Source organism: Equus przewalskii, chromosome 14 (genome assembly GCF_037783145.1).
Source record: "Equus przewalskii isolate Varuska chromosome 14, EquPr2, whole genome shotgun sequence".
Classification (NCBI taxonomy): Eukaryota; Metazoa; Chordata; class Mammalia; order Perissodactyla; family Equidae; genus Equus; species Equus przewalskii.
The window spans coordinates 32,770,348-32,789,207 of record NC_091844.1 but is presented as its reverse complement, the minus strand read 5'-3'; the positions used below and the strand labels follow the sequence as shown (position 1 = coordinate 32,789,207).

The following is an 18,860-nucleotide window of genomic DNA, read 5'->3' as shown; positions in this document are numbered from 1 at the left end:
CCCTGATCCAGTCTTCTCCACAGAGCCTGCCCTGGTCTCTTTTCCACCATAAGCTCTCCCTGCCTTGAACGGCAGCAGCATCAATTGTTGGAACCACTCCTTGCACTTGGATCTTTTTCATGCCATATGCCATTCCTCCAGGTCAGATGCTAAATTGTGTAATCACAGAGACTGCCCCATTTGTCGTATTTCCCGTGGGGTCCACCACCGTGCCGTGCATATTTATTCTTTACAAAGCAGCCTAGAGGACTGCCTGGCCTACGGGACAAGGTGGGCAGTTTTGTGGCTCTGTTTCTTGTAAAATCTCCTCAGTCCTTTCCCTGCCCTCTCTTCCATGTTTGTATCTGTGAAAGATGGTATTTGGGGCTCCATTCATAAGAGCAGGCCTGAAAACATAAATAGAATCAATTGTAGTTTCCATAGTGAGCACAAAATCTTTTTAAAAAATCGTTTGCCTCAGCAGTCATTAATTAGACTCAGACTTTGCAGGCATTCAGGCCAGGCATTTAAACTAAGCTATTATTTCTATTCAGCTTATTAAAAAGTCCAACTGTAAGGAAAAATTCCCGTAGCTTGAAGAGGCTACAAAGATTGCAGGAGGGCATGTTCAGTTAATCCTCAGGTCACCCACTCGCCTTCCAGGCCCTCCTCTGATATCTAGGAATCTGGTAAGACCCACGGAACAGCAATAGCAGAATTTAGAACAATAAAACGCCACGGGGTCAGCTCCCAAGAAGGGCCACTGCCTTTGCCAATATTCAGGAGGTCAACAAGCTCATCTTACTAAATAAACCACGTTTTGGAGTTCACAGCTATCTGAACTTTCCTTCTGAAAACAGGAGAGGAAAGTGTTTCATAGAACAAAAACGAGCTTCCTCAGTTTCAGAATCTGTTTCCTACGTTTCTCCACATCAGATGCTCATTGAGTGTGAAACTAACCGAGAGGAGAGTAGCATTTATTTAGCAAGCTGGGTGCCCCCCTTAGAAAAACAATTTTGCATGTTTTGTGGAAAAGCATTATTGTCTAAAATTCAGTGACTCCTAAAAAATGTGTTTCTTTCATGTTAGCATATTTATTTGGTATAATTTATGAGTATACATAAAATAACACATGAATCCCAGAAAGATGTGTGTGTAACAGTAGTTTTTATTTTAAATTCAGATTCTGTGACATGGATCTAGGATCATGTTCATAGTTCACAATAGGGATGCCTATTGGTTTTAAGTGTGGAGCGGAATTTAGTTAGGAAAGGTGACTATCTTTTTTTTTTTTACATTTTATTAGAGATCAAATAGTTTTAAAATCCATAGGGCAACATCGACAGTCCTAAAGGCATGGATGAGCCCGTTGTGTGTCCCAAGCTGCCTGGCCTTTTCTAAAGCAGTGGTCCCCAGACTTACGCAGTGTGCATTCTGCCATCAGCTGTAATAGTTTATGTGGCTCTTCTGTGGGAGCCTGAGCCCCATCCCCCAAACCCAGACCTTTACATTTTTCCCAAGGAAAGGGATCAAGTCCTTTTACAAAGCAGCCCAGTCTAGACCTTAGAGATGGGGATATGATACACCTATAGCATTACTGTGTAAAAATATAAGCCATTAAAGAAAATGGGGGTGTTGAATTAGGCCTCCTGGGAAGGCAGACTCCAAAGATGGTGGTGTTTAGTAAGAGGAGGGAGGTGTTACAAGATGCAGAATATGGCCTTGTATTCAAAAGACCCTCAGATCATATTTACAGAGAAAAAGAAAACCAACACACAGCATGCTATAATGCAAGTTTATGAGGCCATGCGGAAACTGTGCCATTTATTCATTTATTTATTCAATAAATATTTATTTATTGCCTGCATTGTGGATATAGAGGTAGGTAAAAACAAAGCCAATCCTTGCCCTTGTAGAGTTTATAGTCTAAGGAGGAAAAGAGACAGTGACCAAACAATCAAAAATATATGTATATAATTATAAACCATGATAAGTCCTCTGAAGGACGGTAATTTATACTAAAATGTGAATGAATAAAGAAATATTTCATTGGTAACATCACCAAGACTTAGGTGGCAAAATCTATATTGGATTTGGAGGGTGACAGAGTGAGGTCAAGAAAAACTTCTAGGTTTTTGTCTTACAGAACTGGACAGAAGTAATTGGTCAATAGATAGTTACCACCTGTGGGCCAGCCTACTTCAAGCTCCAGACATCTTAAAAGCAGAACATGCCCTTAGTGACAAATAAGACACCAAGGAACATGCTCTGAAAGACTTTCTGAAAGATATGTGGAAGCAAAAGGCCCTTCTACCAGCAATGAATAAAAGAAGCTGGTCTTTTGTTAACACACACGCAAAAATCCTCCAGCAGGAAATGACCAAGTAAATAAAGATTGGTTGTTTATTGAGGAAGGAGGCAGAGCAATTAGGAAAAAAACAAATCAGGTATGCCTATGTTAGAGGAAGAGCTCGTAATAACTCTGTGCAAATATTCAGAATTCTTTAAGGATTCTTGAGAAATTTCTGCATAAATTGAGAACTTCATGAGAAAGGATCTTAGGCTTTTAGAATCCAAAAAAATAAACTCTTATATACAACCTGGACTGGTCCACAATAGATTTCACTTTAAATATATGAAATAGCTCTTATTACTTGGAAAAGTCCCTTGACATCTGCTGCCTCTCTGACTCCCCCAACAATCTAATGAGGTGTGTAAAAGCAACCAGTAGCAACGCGTTACATTTATATAGTTCTGTATGGATTTCAAACATGATTTCCCATCTATCTTCTTTTTGAAACCTGTCCAAAAGGTGGCAGGAAAATATTATTAGCCATCTTTCGAGTTTTTTTCAGCAAATATAACTCAGCACGAGGCCAATAGTAGATGATAGAATAGACGCATATATAAGCTACTGTCTTTGCCCAAGAGTAGTAATAGGAGCTGTAGTAATAACAAAGTAATGGTAACAGCTACTATTGTTTGAGAACCATATATATGTCAGACATTCTCCTAAGTGCTTTTCTACTAAGGTTGTTCTGAGCGCATTTCTTGGTGCTTATTCTTACGAAGGGCACTTGTTGGCTGGCGGCCCAAGGATTGTCAAGTAACTATCTACTGACCAATCGCATCTGTCTGGTTCCATCTCCAAGACCAAACCTTGTCAGTTTTCCTTGATCTCACTCTCCAATCCAATTTGAATTTTACCACCTAAGACCAATTGATTTTACAAACTAAATATCCCTGTACTCATGTCTATTATTCATTTTATCATCATACACACCTTTGAGATCAGTATTTTTCTTTTTCCCATTCTACAGGAAAAAAAACTAAGATTCAGAAATTTAATAAGTTGTCTAAGTCCACATGGCCAGCAAGTGGCGGTGTTTGGATTTGAACATCAATCTGTTTAGAGCCCAAATCTATCTTATCTGTCTGCAGAGCCCAAGTTCTTAAGAACAATGGCTACCATTAGTTGAGGACTTCCAGGCACTGTGCCATGGGATCTGCCTGTATTATCTCATTTAATCTTTCCAACTCAGCAACCTCAGGCAGTGGGTACTCTTCTGACCCCACTGTTACTAATGAGGAAACAGAGACCCAGAGAGTTTATGGAACTTGCCCAAGGTCACACTGCTTATGAGTGAGTTGACCCAAGCAATTCGATTCCAGATTCCAAGCTATTATTACTCAGTATGTTAAGCTGTTCTACAAAACTGGGGTTCAGAAAGGTTAAAGAATGTGTCAAGGAACATAGGTCAGGTAGGTACAGGCCCAGGACCAGGACCCACCTCCTCACATGGGATTATACTTGAGGCATGTGGCAGTCTTGACCCAGTTCCCTTGGAGGGCAAGTATACTCTCACCTCGGATGTCACCCCGACCCTGAGAGTCCCTTCCACTCCATTTGGTGATTTCCTGTCAGCATTTCCCAATGCTGTGTCCACACCTCCTCCATGGCTACCACTGCCCCAGTGGGGGAGGGACCCTCCACCTCCCCACCCCCATCCAGTCTCCAGTCCCTAAGCGGATCTGCTGTCTGCTGTAGTCCAGACAGACTGATTACCATACAGTCTGGGCTGCTAATAACCAAGGGAACCCCCCAAATCCACTCAATGCCACTGTGACTTCGACCTCTTGAAACCAGACATTTCAAACTAACAGAAGCCACAGTCCCAGACAAATCCTGCCCATCCCCCTCGCTGATAAAATTTACTCTATTGGCTGCAATGCATCCCTTCCAGATGTTTTAACTTAAGACTGGGAAAGCTGTGTTTTTACTGGATTGAATCACAGCTCTTGGCTGACATTTTTTGGCCCTTCATACACTCCTTAGATTTATCAGCTAATTGCAGACACTTTGAGAGAATAATACAGCATGTGTTTATTATGACAAAATCTGCTAGTGTGTCTTCGTGGTGAAAGATTCATGGATGTTTCCTTTACCGACCCCTGGTTAAGTATTAGAGTTGGTTCAAAAACATTGGTTCAAAGTCGGGAACTTACATGGGTGAAAATTTCACTTGTGTGTTTTGGTGGAGTTTGGGGGATGGGGACAAGATAGCTCCAATAGCTCAATTTCTATTCTTGGACTGTTTTGAAATCTTTAGTTGTGGATGATGAAGTGATTTATTAAGGGATGTCAAATGCCTGAGGAGTTTTACTTAAAACATTTTTTAAAGCTTTGTCTTGTTCTAATGCCACTATTTAATAAGTTTCTCCATATGGGTTAATTCTGTTTCTTCCAGTGTGGCCTGTTTGGAGACTTGTGCCTGAGGACATGTTGAAGGTAGTGGCTACCTCCCTCAGTCATAGCAACCACTGGCTGAGATGGCCTTTCCGGCTGGAAGAGCCCAGTGGCAGCAAGTTCGGGGGTGGGGGGTGGACAGTCACCACAATTCAGGTAGAGCAGTTGTCATCTGGGATGAGTCACTGCACACCAGGATCCTGGCACGCCCCAGTCCCAGGGGACCTTAAGGACTGGATCAACCATTGGAAAGGGGAGGATGGAGAAGCCAGCAGGGAAACACAGATGCCCAGGATATATCCTTGGGTCCGTATCCCAAGACAGAATGGCAGTGAAGGGAACTCAGGAGCTCGGTGGTGATACCAGCTCCCTGAGCCAGGTGTGTGAGGACCACTGACTCTAACTGAGCTGGGCGTGGAATGTGGGGAGTTTGGAGCATGCTCTTCCTGCTCCCATCGGAACAGGCTCAGGGACTAGAGGGGAACCGAGGCTGCACCTGTGTTTAAGGTGGGCAGAGGTGGCTGGGTAAGCCGGAGGCAGAAGAAATAAGGCAAATGCTGACAAAAAGAAACAACTGGAATCAGGTGGAAGCTGAAAACAAATAGAGGACTCAAAGTGCAAAAATACCTCTAACTTGTACAAAAATGAGAAGGAATGGCAAGATAAGTAGCTGGAATTCTAAATTTTAGAATTGTCAAAAAAGAAAAACTGCTTCTTATGACTTTCAGATTTATAGAGATACCTAAAATATGTGGTTGTGAGGGAACTTGTTTCAATGAATATTTTTGAATGTTTTGTCATCTACATTAGATAAAGATTTTCTGAAGCAAGTTCATTTTCTTTCACAATGCTTCTCTATGAGGACGCCCAGATTTCTCTCTGGAATGGGTAAATATTATCTCTTCTGAGAAACTGGTTTGCTTTTAGTCTGAGACAAATTGAAAGTCTCATAAACAGTGTCTGTCCTCATTTGCTACTAGAAAGCTTAGAACTAAATCCATGAGCCACTCCTAGCAAGGAAATGAGCTCCTCAGAGTCTCTTTTTTTCTATGCTATTCTCCTTACTTCATCTTCCTCTTATTTTCCCTGTAATCCATTTCCTCCTCATTTGTAATTTATTGTATCTTTTATTTGAATGTCTCTTGTAGTGTATGTATCACTTAAGCTGGAACAAAAAAGCATATATAAATAAATATGTCAATGCAAAGAAATAGGTGTTTCCCAATGCCAAAAGATGCTTTTTTCTTTCACGGACTTTAACTTTTATAATTTCACTATTAATTCCTTTAACAAATGCTTCTTTCATAAATAGAGAAGTGGTTTTCTTCAGCCCTCTGAATCATCTCAATTTCCAAATTAAGTAAGGCCCAAGTGAAGATACTGAGTTTGCTTTGGTAAATTAACTCAGTGTTCTACACTTGTTTAAAATGCTTGGTTGAAATTTTAGAATCAATGTTCAACAAGAGGCGGGATTCATAAATGGTGGAGAGAAGCTTAAACCCTACCAGTCAGATACCCTGTTTTGGCCAGAAGGAGTCTTCATTATTAACTCCCTGTGCGGTCATGGCGTTCCCCCAGACTCTCCACTCAGCCCTACAAGACTCTCATTTGGGGGAAAGAGTACATTTCCATTGAACAAAGGCTTAGGGGGTCCTCGTGAAGATGGGGCACAACAAGCAGCCTGCAAAGCCCTCTCCCACAACATTTTTCCAGACTTTTCTAACAAAAAGGGAACTCTGAGTAATCTGAAAATGCATCTCCTCTGGAGGTTGGCCATCTCCATCCTACCTCTCCCCAGCTTTATCTATTATTACTCTTTTTTTCCTACTTTTTAAGCTCCTTTTGTTCCAGCTAAAGAGGTCTATGTATTTCTACTTTCTCACCTTTGCTCATGCCGTTCCCTCCCTAGACCCTAATGTTCCCCTAATTCTCCTCTCCACTCCTGCCCTCAGCGCCCACCTCTTCTAGGAAGTCCTTCCCAGCATCCCAGGCCCAAGGATCTCCCCCATGAACTCCGTAGCTCCTACCCTCCGCCCCTTGACCCTTGCACCTACCACATAGGACCGGCATTGTTATTTACCTTTTCAAGTGTAAGTTCCATTTCTCCGACTAGATGTTAAACCTCTCCATAACTAGTATTGGCATATCAAAGACCCCATAAATATCTGCCGAAATAACAAATGAATGAATAATTCTTCTGCCTTTTGGGACACCCAGAAGCATCTAACACAATGCTGGCTCATTAGATGTTTGACATTAACGCTGCTAGTACCAATGTTACCCCCATCCACCTACTCACTACAACATAACGTCCTTGAACCTTCCTATCTTGGCAGCTAAAATCAAAACGCTACTTCTCTGTTTTAGCAAAATAGGTGTGCTTTGACTTTTTGATTTCCTTTCCTCCTAGATTTTGAAGAAGTCCTGCATTGAAATTCTAGCAGCTGAACCATCCACCATATGTGCAGGAGGTAAACTGAAATTAAGTGCTAATTGCTCTCACACAAATGATGATATTTTGAGTTCAAATCACCTGATTACTTCTTTGGTGGGGAGGAGGGGAGGCAGGGCAAGAAGAAGGAAGGTAGAAAGAGGAGAAGAAATTGCTAAATAAATTTGCTTCTGGGGAAAAACAAAAAGAAAGAAGCAACAGGTCATTTGTTTGAAAGTCTGTCCAAATTCTCTCCTTCATGGGAGCTAATTACCAGAGTATTGCAGAAATTCTGGACTCCCACACATCACCACCCACACCCCGCTTTGGATGGAAGTGGGGTCCAACTCTTCTTCTTCATGGCAGCCCTACAGATACCAGATGATCACAGAGACCATAGGCCACCCCTGAAATGTTGATGTATTTAGCTATTTAATTGGTGGTGGCCTCTCTCTGTAATTAATATATTGATCTTAATTAATTGTTCAATCTACAAGTCTTCACAAAATGGTGATGTCAACTCCAGTCCTCCCAGTAAAGCGCCATTCTAATTGTGTTATTAATACAGAAAGCCTCTACTTGTATAAAGAATCAGCCTTCTCTGAGTCCCAGTATTTCCTAACTGATCAAAATTGAGGTGTTGCTGTTGTTTTGTGTTGTAACAGACTACCTAAAACTTCAACCATGCTGGCTCTTTTCGTATAATTCCTCATGGTTTCCCATCACTCTTCTTTCTTTCATTTAAAAAGTATTGTTAAGTACCTACTGAATGCCAGGCACTGTGCTAGGTGCCAGAGATACAAGAAGGATGAATTCTCTCCCAGAGTCCCTGTCCTCCAGGAGATCACATCTTTCGCTGTTGAGAGTTCACTGTTAACATCACCTTTCTAGTTTCCCCAAATACCAAGTGCCAGTTATCCACTTATCACAGAAATTTTATCATGCAACCCCGTCAAAGCACTAAACATTGAGGAAGAACTTTCAGGCTTTTCAAACACTATACATTTCAATTCTTTATGGCATATTTTGTTGGTATAAATGAGGTAATTCCTTGAGAATTTTATTCCTTTCTTGGCTATATTTTAGAACAGCTGAAAGACTTTCAAGGAGTTAGATGCCCTGAATGATATGTGCCAACAACAAAGCATTAAGTATACATGTAAACATATAAAGTTGCTAACAATACTTGATGATTAGCTATTCAGAGATATGTGTAAATTTCCCAGAGAAAAGCAGTCAACAGAGATTATCTACTGACCTTTAAATAAATTGCTATCTGGTAACACGGATGACAGAGACAAATGTGGTTGCCACAGGGATAGATCCAGGAGGATCTCTTTAAGAAAAGGAATTGGAAAATCTTGCCTTTGCAAATTTGACAAAAGCATATGACCTCATGAACCCAGTGCCAGGGCTGTAAGGGATCTGTGTAGCGAAGAGCCTCAACTGGAGTTCGTTAGCTTCAAGGTAAATCCACCTCCACAATGTTTATAGTTCCTTCATTCTAAACAGTTAGACAACAGGGAGTTCCTTAATTGTGCACTTATTTCGTTCATGAAGAAAACCCAGACTTGCAGTTTAGCCATCCCGTTGGATGTGTTGTAACTTGTAGCACATCAGAAAGTCTGAGTACAATGAATGCAACTTCTGTTAATTCACTAGCACAGTGAATTCCTCTCCTGTAGGGTTCTTGAGGACAGAGAAGGAATCTTATTTCTCTCCACTTCCCACTCCCAGAGTATGTTGCACTTTTAATAGGTGATCGATGAATGTTGACTGAATGTTTTGATTCCTATATTCCTTCAACAAACAATGCACTGGTTTTTGCCTATTTGACCCTTATTAACTTTTCTCACTTAACCTTAAGAAGTTATCATACCTTTGAAATATCCAGTTAAAATGAAGCAAAATTAGAAATTAATAGCCAAAGATAGAACAAAGCCAAAATAAAAACACAATCTCAACCACTTGGACAAGAGAAAAATATCTTACAAAATAATTCTTGAATCAGAGATTAGTAAACCAAAATCTTCTTTACATACCATTGAAGTCTTCAAGACAATAGAAAGACCACATATATAAATTTAATGGCTATGATACAGAAAATCAGGGTCCACAAGCTCTGATCCTAGCAAATTTATAGATTTTGATATGTTTCTTTTAAATGGAAAAGAAAAATAAATAAAGTAAAAGATATTTTTAAAAAACTAAGAAAAATACAGGAAAAAGATTAAAATGCACTAATAAATTTAAACAAATTAAAGCAGTTCAACTGATAAATTATTCTAAAAGCTGTTTCTTTGGTAGAGCCAATAAAATAGACAAATCTTTAATAAATCCAATCCAAAGAATCTTTCTTTAGATATTTTTTAAATCTCTGGCTTATGTGCAATATTACATATTTTTTTGGACAAACAATAGTGTCCTGCATTGCTGTAAATTATCCAATTCTATTTCTTTTATTTCTTCTAGAAAAAAGATTAATACAAAACACGATGGAAGCTAGCCCTAAGTTTTGAAAAGGCAGGCTCCCATCTCTCTTGAGTTAGAATCATAAGGGTTAAAACATGCTGATTAGAGAATAACTTTACTAAGAAAAAAATGAAACTTCCAAAAGATATCCTGACACCAAAAGCTCTTCCGTGGGTTTGCTTGAAGGTCTATTGCTGGTCGTTCTCTGGAGAAAGCATGGCTTTCCTGAAGCACTGGAACCCATTTCACTGTCCATGGCTATGGACTCCTGTCAAGTAGACCTTGGCATACCCCCTCTGTGGTTTTCATTAGACTCAGCGAGGACCCAGGGGTTTATGTGAAAGTGCTCTGAAAAGTGTAAACTGTTATATAAAACAAGGTAACATTATTTTCATCAATATCATTTTAATAAGGATCGAAGGTCAATATGAGAATCGTGATGTTGATAGCATCATACCTAGATGAGAAAAACACTTCTATATGTTTCTCTACTGAAAGAAAGTTGGGGAGAACATTGATAGAGTTCAGAGTACCCACAAAATGGTTAATTAACTCAGTATATGGTGGAGGAGAAATAAACAAGGAAATAACTGATTGTTCATATTTCTAAAGTATAATGGTGGGGCTGAGGCCTAGAGAGATCTGTGAAGAAGGTAGAATTGGCTTTCATCAAACACCTGCCCTCTCAGCCCCCTCCCTTCACTCTCTGTGAATTACTTCCCTTCCTTGCCCCCCAGAGCAGCCCCTGCTGTGGAGCCCCACCCATGCCTGTCTGCTCAAGACACTCTCTGCCGACAGTTGCGTTCCCCCAAGACAGTGATCTCAGCTTGCAATCACCAACAGCTCAGCAACAGCCATGGTTCTGTCAGGAAACTGAGCTCTGAGAGGCAGCAAGATAATGCACTGGGTGGACAATAAAACAGATCCAGTGCAGATCTCTATATGTTGGGCTGCAAATAACAGGGTGAAGTGTAATGGGACAAACATAAAATGTTGAGCTTGGGTTCTAATAGCCAATTTCACATCCAAGCAGGTTAAGGAAAAGCTGCCTTAGTAACAGCTCGTGCAGGGAAACAGAAAAAACATAATCGTAGCTATTTTGATAACCAACAAGAAGGCCTCTGACCAAAAACAAGCTGGCACAATCTCAGGGTACATCAACAGCCATCCAGTGTCCAGGTCAAGAGAATTAATTCCGTGTCCTACTATTCCAGGTTCAGACCATGGTCCCAAGTCCCACATTTTAAGATTGGCATTGACAAAGGCAGATCCAAAGGAGAAGAGGTGATGGATCTGGAAACTTTATTAATAACTCATTCAGGATGTGAGGGCAATCTGGCTGCGACCTCTGCTACCCCATTGATTGCTAGGGGTGATTTGGCTGATCTGGCTGGCTAGCCAGGTGTCCCCTTCCTCCCTCACCACTCCACGTGTGTCCCTCCCAAAGCTGCAGGCCCAGTGGAAGAGGATAACCTTCCCCAGAGGAAGACCGCTTTTCGGTCAAGGGTATACCAGTGGCTGTGCTCTCTGCTCGAACCTTCAAACAAGCTCTGAAGGTGCATTTATAGAGAGCGTAGGATAGTCAAATTTTCCAGACCCCGGACACATCCAAATGAAGCCCTGTGTGTGGCAGGCTGCCTTTCTGTAAAAGAAAAAAATAAGAAGAGGGGAAAAAACTCACTCACTGACTCTTTCTTCCTTCCTTTCTTTCATTTCCTTCTTCATTCCTTGCTTTTTTATTTCCTCTTTTCCTTCCTCCCCTCTTTCTTCCTTTCTTCCTTCCTTCCTTCACTTCTTTCTTTCCATCAATTCTTAATGACTACCACGGGCCAAGCAGTGTGAAAAGATATGACACAAAAATGCATAGGGCATGCTCCCAACTCCCATGCAACTCGCAGTCTGCTCTGAGAGATAGTCATATGTTCAGATAAATTACAAAACCATGCGTGAAGCGCTAGAGCAGAGATCTGCTCAGAGAACAGTGGGGGCACGAATGAGATGCTTTTGGAATGAGGAAGGACTGAAGTAACCACAGAGATTTAGACAAAGAATTGAGACACAGAGCATCTTCAGATATCTGGAGAATTCCCCTGCAGAAAGGAATTATTAGGCTTACTATGTATAGCTTTAGGAGTCCACCATGGAGAAGATGGGAGGAATTCAAGGAGGCAGATTTTGGTGTAATATGTGCAACTTTTACAGCTAAACCTTTCCAACAAGGGAGAGGATGAGCTCCCCACCTGAGAATCATGTGAGCAACAGCAGAATGGCCATCTGTAACCGTATGCCATCTGTCCAGAGAAATCCTCCTTGAGGTCTCCTTTACAACTTTAAGTTTCTAAAGACTTAATTCTATTTCAGCTAAGGTGTTTATGGCTGATTATTTTTTAATAGCTGAAGAAGCAAGTAAACCTGAAACTATTTTACATTTTAACAAGAAGTCTTAGTGGGGAGAGGGGAGAATATCTAACCTACTCTGATCAAAAAGAATTTCATTCACTGTCCTAGGTGAAACTGTTTGGGGAAAGAGCCTTCCCAGAGCTCCCCTGCCCCCAGAGGTTATAAAGTCCTAGCCTACAAACGCTATCTGGTCTGCACATATGTTCCTTTTTCATCCACACTGCATTTAAAAAAAAAAAAAAATTTATTGCTAACATTTCAAAATCTGATTTCACCGAAAAATTCAGATTTTCATCTATTCTTGAAAAATCAACTCTAGCAACGCTGGGGCTGTATTATTGCAAGATAATGATTATTGGAGACTGAATAACTTCCCTTTCAGAGAAGCATGTACTCCTTCCAGTTCACCATACTCCTTACCACTCCCTATTATCACTCCAATGCTCAGGCCAAGCATGGTGAACATTTGGCATGGTGCTTATGTCTCTGTATTTACAGTCCCCGTTCTAAAACATGTAGGAAGTTACCTGCTGTGTGGAGAGCCTTTATAGCACTTTTGACATTACCTGCATTTAAATAATTCTGCTTCCCTTCCAATATAGACTCTTTTAAAAAGTTCCTAATTAAATATCTTTACACATTAGCCTCTGTGTAATTAGGAGAATTGACCCGTTGTTAGGTTGGCCCTACCTAGTTTAGCTCCCCTCTGAGAAATGCACCCTTTTTCCTAAGCACAGTTTTCCTCTGGTCACACTCATTTGGCCTCAAACTTGAACAGCTCGCAGTGTACTATGTAATCAAATACTCCAGGAAGGAACTAATTGGAATCGTATGCAACCTGCCAGCTACTTTCATTTGAAGTTTTTGTGCTCCAGAAATGGAAGGAAGTTATAATTAGTTCCTCACATTGTCATTTCAGAAGCAGCTGCATTATTCTTACTGCGTTGCTTCCCACTGTTTATAATAAAACTGGGTGAGTTAACACAAAAGGAAGGTAGTTTTAAGCTTCGTGTTTACCATTTGGAAATTAGATGCTTAAAACAGACACATTTAAGCAACATCAAATAGTGGTTTCGTTTCTTTGTCTTTTCATTACTTTTCAAAGCGCTCGTGCTTGGCCCTTGGGCGCTCTTTCTGAATGGATTGTTTAATTCTCTGCTCGGTCTTCTTTTTCACTTAAAGATATTTCTATTTGGAGGAAGAACTCTCATACACTGTTGGCGGGAATGTAAAATGACACAATCACTTTGGAAAACAGCTTTATCAGTTTCCTAAAAAATTAAACAAGTACCTACTATACAACCTGGCCATTTTACTCCTAGGTATTTACCCCAGAGAAAAGGAAATCTATGTCCAGACAAAGACTTGCACACAAATGTCTGTAACAGCTCTGTTTTTAATAGCCAAAAACTGAGCAACTCAAATGTTTATCAACAGGTAAATGGATAAACAAATTGTGGCTTATCCATACAATGTATAGTTCTCAGCAATAAAGAGGAATAGATTGGGCATAAATGTCAAAATAATTATGAATGAGTCTTAAAATAATTATGCTGAGTAAAAGAAGCCAAACAAAAAAATTACTTACTGTATGATTCCATTTATATGAAATTCTAGAAAATGCTGACTACGCTACAGTGACAGAGGGCAGATCAGTGATTGCCTGGGAGTGGAGGTGGGCAGGAGTGAGAAGGGAGAGATTACAAAGGAGCATATGGCAACTTTGGAGGATGGTGGACCTGTTCACTAACTTGATTGTGGTATTGCCCCATGATTATATACCTATGTAAAAACTTATCAAGTTACACACTTTATGTGCAAGTTATTGTATGTCAATTATACCTCACTAAAGCTGTTATAAATAAATAGCTATAAAAATTTTAAAGTTCTAGAATAATTTAGGCATCAGAAAGCACTTAATATACATTATTCTCTATATTCTATTTTAGATGTTATGTGTCACAGTAAGCATCCAATAGGAGAGCAAATTCAAACTCACCCTCGAGATGAAATATCACTAACAATGATTTTGTGCAAAAATCTTGGAGGGCCAGAGCAAATGGAGAATATACAGGTGTCTTATTTTCAGATACAGTGAATGATAGGCATTCTTTATTGAGATCAGCTCAAAATTATGTCTCCCACATTTCAAAAAAAAACAAAGAATAAAGAAAAAGAAACACAAAGAAAGAAAAGGAAGGAATAGAGTGGAATATGTTTGTGAAATTATTCACTGACCTTAATTTTTTTCTTTTTTTCGATTGAGCTATAATTTACATCCCATAAAATTCATCCTTTTAAAGAGTACAATTCATTGGTTTTTAATATATTCACAAAGTTATACAATCATAGCCACTATCTAATTCCGGAATATTTTCATCACCCTACAAAGAAACCCTATATCTATTAAGCAATCACTCTCCCATTTTCTCCTCCCTCCAGCCCTGGCAACTGCCAATCTATTTTCTGCCCCTATGGATTTGCTAATCTGGACTTTTCATTATAAATGGAATCATACAACATGTGGCCTTTCCTATCTGGCTGCTTTCATTTAGCATAACATTTTCAAAATTCATCCATGTCACAGCATGTGCCAAAACTTGATTATTTTTATGGGTGAATGATATTCCATTGTATTGAATGCCATAGTCATCAGTTGATAGACATTTGGGTTGTTTCCACTTTTGGGCTACTATGAATAATGCTACTGTGAACACACACATACGAGTTTTCTGTAGACATACATTTTCAGTTCTCTTGGATATATACCTAGGGGTGGATATGTTTAACTTTTTGAGGAATTACCAAACTATTTTACAAAACAGCTGCACCATTTTACATTCCCACCAGCAATGTATGAGGGTTCTAATTTCTTCACCAACACTTGTTAGCATCCATCTCTTTTATTATACCATTCAAGTGAGTATGGAGTGGTATCTCGTTGCGGTTTTGATTTGCATTTCCCTAATGGCTAATGATGAGCATCTTTTCATTCATTGACCTTATTAAGCCTCAGAAAATAAACAGAATTAAACCTGACTGGTACCTGAATAAATGACCACTATTTTTTGCCCTTTATTCCCTTCCTATATCAATGTTTGTCACTTATTTCTTCATTCAATGAGCTTATACTGAGACTGTCTCAGCCCTGGGTTGGGCACAGTCAAAAATTCTGAAGAAGTAGAAAAGATAGCCTCTACGATCAGGAGGCTTAAATTATAATTGAGAATAAGAGTGACAAAAGAATCATAATGAACATATGTCTTAAAGATACCTTTAAAAATATGTATCTTAAAAGATTAGATTAAAGATAATTTTCAAGTAGAAATTTCTCCCTAAAACTCTACAGTCTTTAGGCACTTCTTGTAAGAGCTGTAACCCAACGTGCAAATTGCCTACAAACACTTAACTATACATGTTGTGAAAGGTAGGTTTGGGGCTTTGTGCATAAAAGGAGTAAAATCGCTATGCCCTGGTTCTGGTGTGTCCCTGTTCTCACTTGCTGGTGGGTTCATTTGACAGGGTTTTGTTACATAACTTCTATGTGTGAAGAGCTGACATTCCAGTCCGGCTGCAAGGTCAGATGTCCGGGCTCTTCTGGAAACCAAATGTGCGCACTGACCCAGAAACTGTGCCAGGCAGGGTGGGAGCTCTCCTCTGCTCTGCTATGCTTACCACAACATCATTGCTTCCATCTTCCCCCCAGGCCTAAGGGGTTAAATTGTTTGGTTTCCACATGACCACATCATGGATTCCTGCTGTCTTTCTTCCTAAACACCCCAAGGCAGGGCCGAGCAGACATGCGGGCAGCCTCTTTTATAGAGGACTCAGCATCTGAGGTGGTAATGCTAGAACATGGTGTTAGAGAAGAGACCTTGGCATGCCGCCTGCGTTTCCAGAGTCTTCTCTCCTTCCACTGTTCTTTAAGAAAACAAGAGAACTAGAAACAGCAATGAGGCAGAAAACATTTTGAATCAGCAAAAGTGTCCAACAGCAGATTTCTGGATGTCTAGCATTCAAACTAAAAATAGAAATAGGTTTCTATAGGCTTAACTGAGTAAATAAGATACAATAAGATTCTTCCACAGTGCTTGACACTTAATGAAATGCTTGTTGAACCAACTGCATCATCGGTCCCCTGCCAGGCAGACTTTAAAGAAAACTATTAAGTCCATCCTTCTAAACTTAGAATCACATATAAGCATCAACATGCATTTATAAACCCTTAACACTCGTAGGACTTATGGTCCTGAAAAGCCATTTGCCCGTGACCTTAGTTAACGTAGTTCGACACTAAGGCAACAAACACTTGGATACGAGTTCCAGTTTTGCTTCTTAGTAATTTCATGACCTTGGACAAGTCATTTAAAATGTCAAAATCTCAATTTCCATATTGTTAAGGTCCTTTATACTTCCAAGAAGCATTCTATTCAAACTTGCCCTCTTGGTGGCACCTTCAGCACCTCTGGGTTCTTTTACTTCGGTTTTGGTTCCTTGCTTCCCATCCAGGCCAGCTCCACTTTTCTGCAAAATGGGCAAACCTGCCTAAAATAAAAATAGAATAAGCTTTAAAAAAAATCACAACGTCCATCTCTGAGTTCGTCATAGGTCACAAGACAATGAGGATGCATTTTGGCATAATGATAAAGAGCAGAATGGCTGAGTTCTAAGGGCATGGCATTTGATGCCTGCAGATCTGGATTCCACTTCCGGTTCTGACACCTGCTAGCCATGTGATCCTGGACAATTACTTAACCTCACTAAGCTCAGTTTTCTCATTGGTACCTCCCTGGGTTGTGGTGAGGTTTAAATGACATCAGACACATATGACACTTAGCACAGGGCTTGGCCCACAGGGAGCACTTAGCATCACTTATTCTTCTCTTGACAAACATGATCTCTACATTAGTTTCCCGGGAATGAAGGTGACATAAGCTTATGACGTTTATTAAAGTTTGGAAGAGTCTCATAAGCTAGTGGTCTAATTCCAATCTTCTTCCAACAAAAATCTCCATTTGAATAGCAATTTATAGTTTAAGATTTACTTCCACAAATATTGCATTTTTCCTCTGACTTTCAGTCTATTTCTTTTTTTATGCCACACAGCATTATCCCAAGCTCCAATTTTTATACACAAAAGGATAACAAAAATAAAAGTGGAGTATTGACTATTAGTTACCATCAAACTTATGCAAATATTCCTGAACATTTAACTAATTAATTAGTTAGGTTTTTCCCTTGGTAAGACTCTTGTAAAAGATCATTATTTTTACTTTGTAAGGATCTTATTAACATCTATTAGTTCAACATGCGCTATGCCAATGTGAAATTAACATGCAGAGCTAGAGACCGGCAAGATATACTGTCTCTTCTATTCAGGGAAAAATGAGGACCAGCGACACTAAGGGGCCAACGTCAGGTCAAACAGGTAATGCTTGACAACTGGCCACCAAAAAGCAAGACTTTGATTTGTCATTAAGTACAGTTATTCCTACATAACACTAGATATGACTGCTGTGTGCCCAGCAGAGACAGGAGGGCCGAGCAGTATCCAACAATGACCAACCTAAAGGAATGCTTTCTAGTTGTGGAAGAAAAGAATAAAGAACAACACTGGACAGTGCATAATCACAGGCTACATTGTTCAGGACAGACTGTGAATGCCATAAGGCAGTGGTTTTCAAAAAGTGTGAGTCACCTTGAGCTCTAAAGAAATCCTGTTGGGGGCATCCAATATGCAAAAGAGACACACAGAGGAGTTGAGTTGATTGAAGAAGTGGAGAGCCCTCCCCTGTGGCCTTCTGGCTGCAGAGATCACTGTTTTAAAACTGCCAGGACTTGAGAGATGGGTCGCATTTGAATGACAGAGAGAGGGGAGGAACGGGGGGCTAGAGGGAACAGCAAGAGCAGAGGCAAGAAGGTGGGAATTCAAAGCAAGAAGCTGTGTGCCTTCCTCAGGGGACGCCTAGTGAGAAGGAGATGGTAAATCGTAAAAGGCACCCCCATGGTTGCTTTTGGTTTCCAACCTGAGCTAATTGTTGAATATTTTAAGCCTGGTGAAATAGTTAACAAATGCCCTAAGTCAGGGCAGATGGGAAACTTAAGGTTAGTGGTCTGCAGTCAAATAACGTGTCTCATCATTGTTCATTTCAGAATCGTTTCAAGTCGTCGTGAGAGGAAACGGCTTCCGACACGCCCGCAACGTGGACAGAGTCCTCTGCAGCTTCAAGATCAACGAGTCAGTCACTCTCAGTAAGTCCTTGCAGAATTTGTGGTTTCTTCAGCTTGCTTCAGGGAAGGGCATTCCCAGCCTGGTCTTCCAGTAAGGCCACACATGGGACCGTTCAGAGAAGGGTCTTCCCTCCTGGAAAGGCCTCCAGCAAGGGCATAGCTAGCCCCTACAGCGCCCTTGTTTCCCATCAGGAAAGGCACAGGGTACTTGTTTCCCAGTCCGCCAACACGTGTGCTAAGTTACTTTCAGGTGGCCGTGCCGGCACTAGCAGGTTAGGGCTTATGACGCTTGATGTTCCTTAACGAAATATTGGGGACTCTCAAGCACAAGATTGAAAAGTAGATGGTCTAAATGTATCAATTCTGACTAAACCAAAAGCCAAACTGTTAAGCTTACATGTGTAGATTCTGGAATTTTTTTTCAATCTGGATGATTCTTGCTTGGAGTAGCCAAGAAACTCTCATCGTGGTGAATACCTAACATGAAATACAGGAATATGGAAGTAAAACTAAGTACATTTCATGCGAAAAATGAATTATCATAACACTGGCACTTTCACAAGACATTTGTAGCAGGGAAGTTCTTCATTTAAAGGCATA

General features: G+C 40.3%; 1 protein-coding gene across 2 annotated transcripts in view; it reads left to right on the top strand.

Annotated features, from left to right (window-relative positions):
* ANTXR1 (ANTXR cell adhesion molecule 1) overlaps window positions 1-18,860 on the top strand; it is a 219,151-nt gene that overhangs the window by 66,620 nt on the left and 133,671 nt on the right. For both annotated transcript variants that reach the window (XM_070572461.1, XM_070572462.1), the window contains exons 9-10: window positions 7,137-7,197; window positions 18,183-18,281. In XM_070572461.1, coding sequence (XP_070428562.1) covers window positions 7,137-7,197; window positions 18,183-18,281 — 160 coding nt within the window. The remainder of the gene's footprint in view (window positions 1-7,136; window positions 7,198-18,182; window positions 18,282-18,860) is intronic.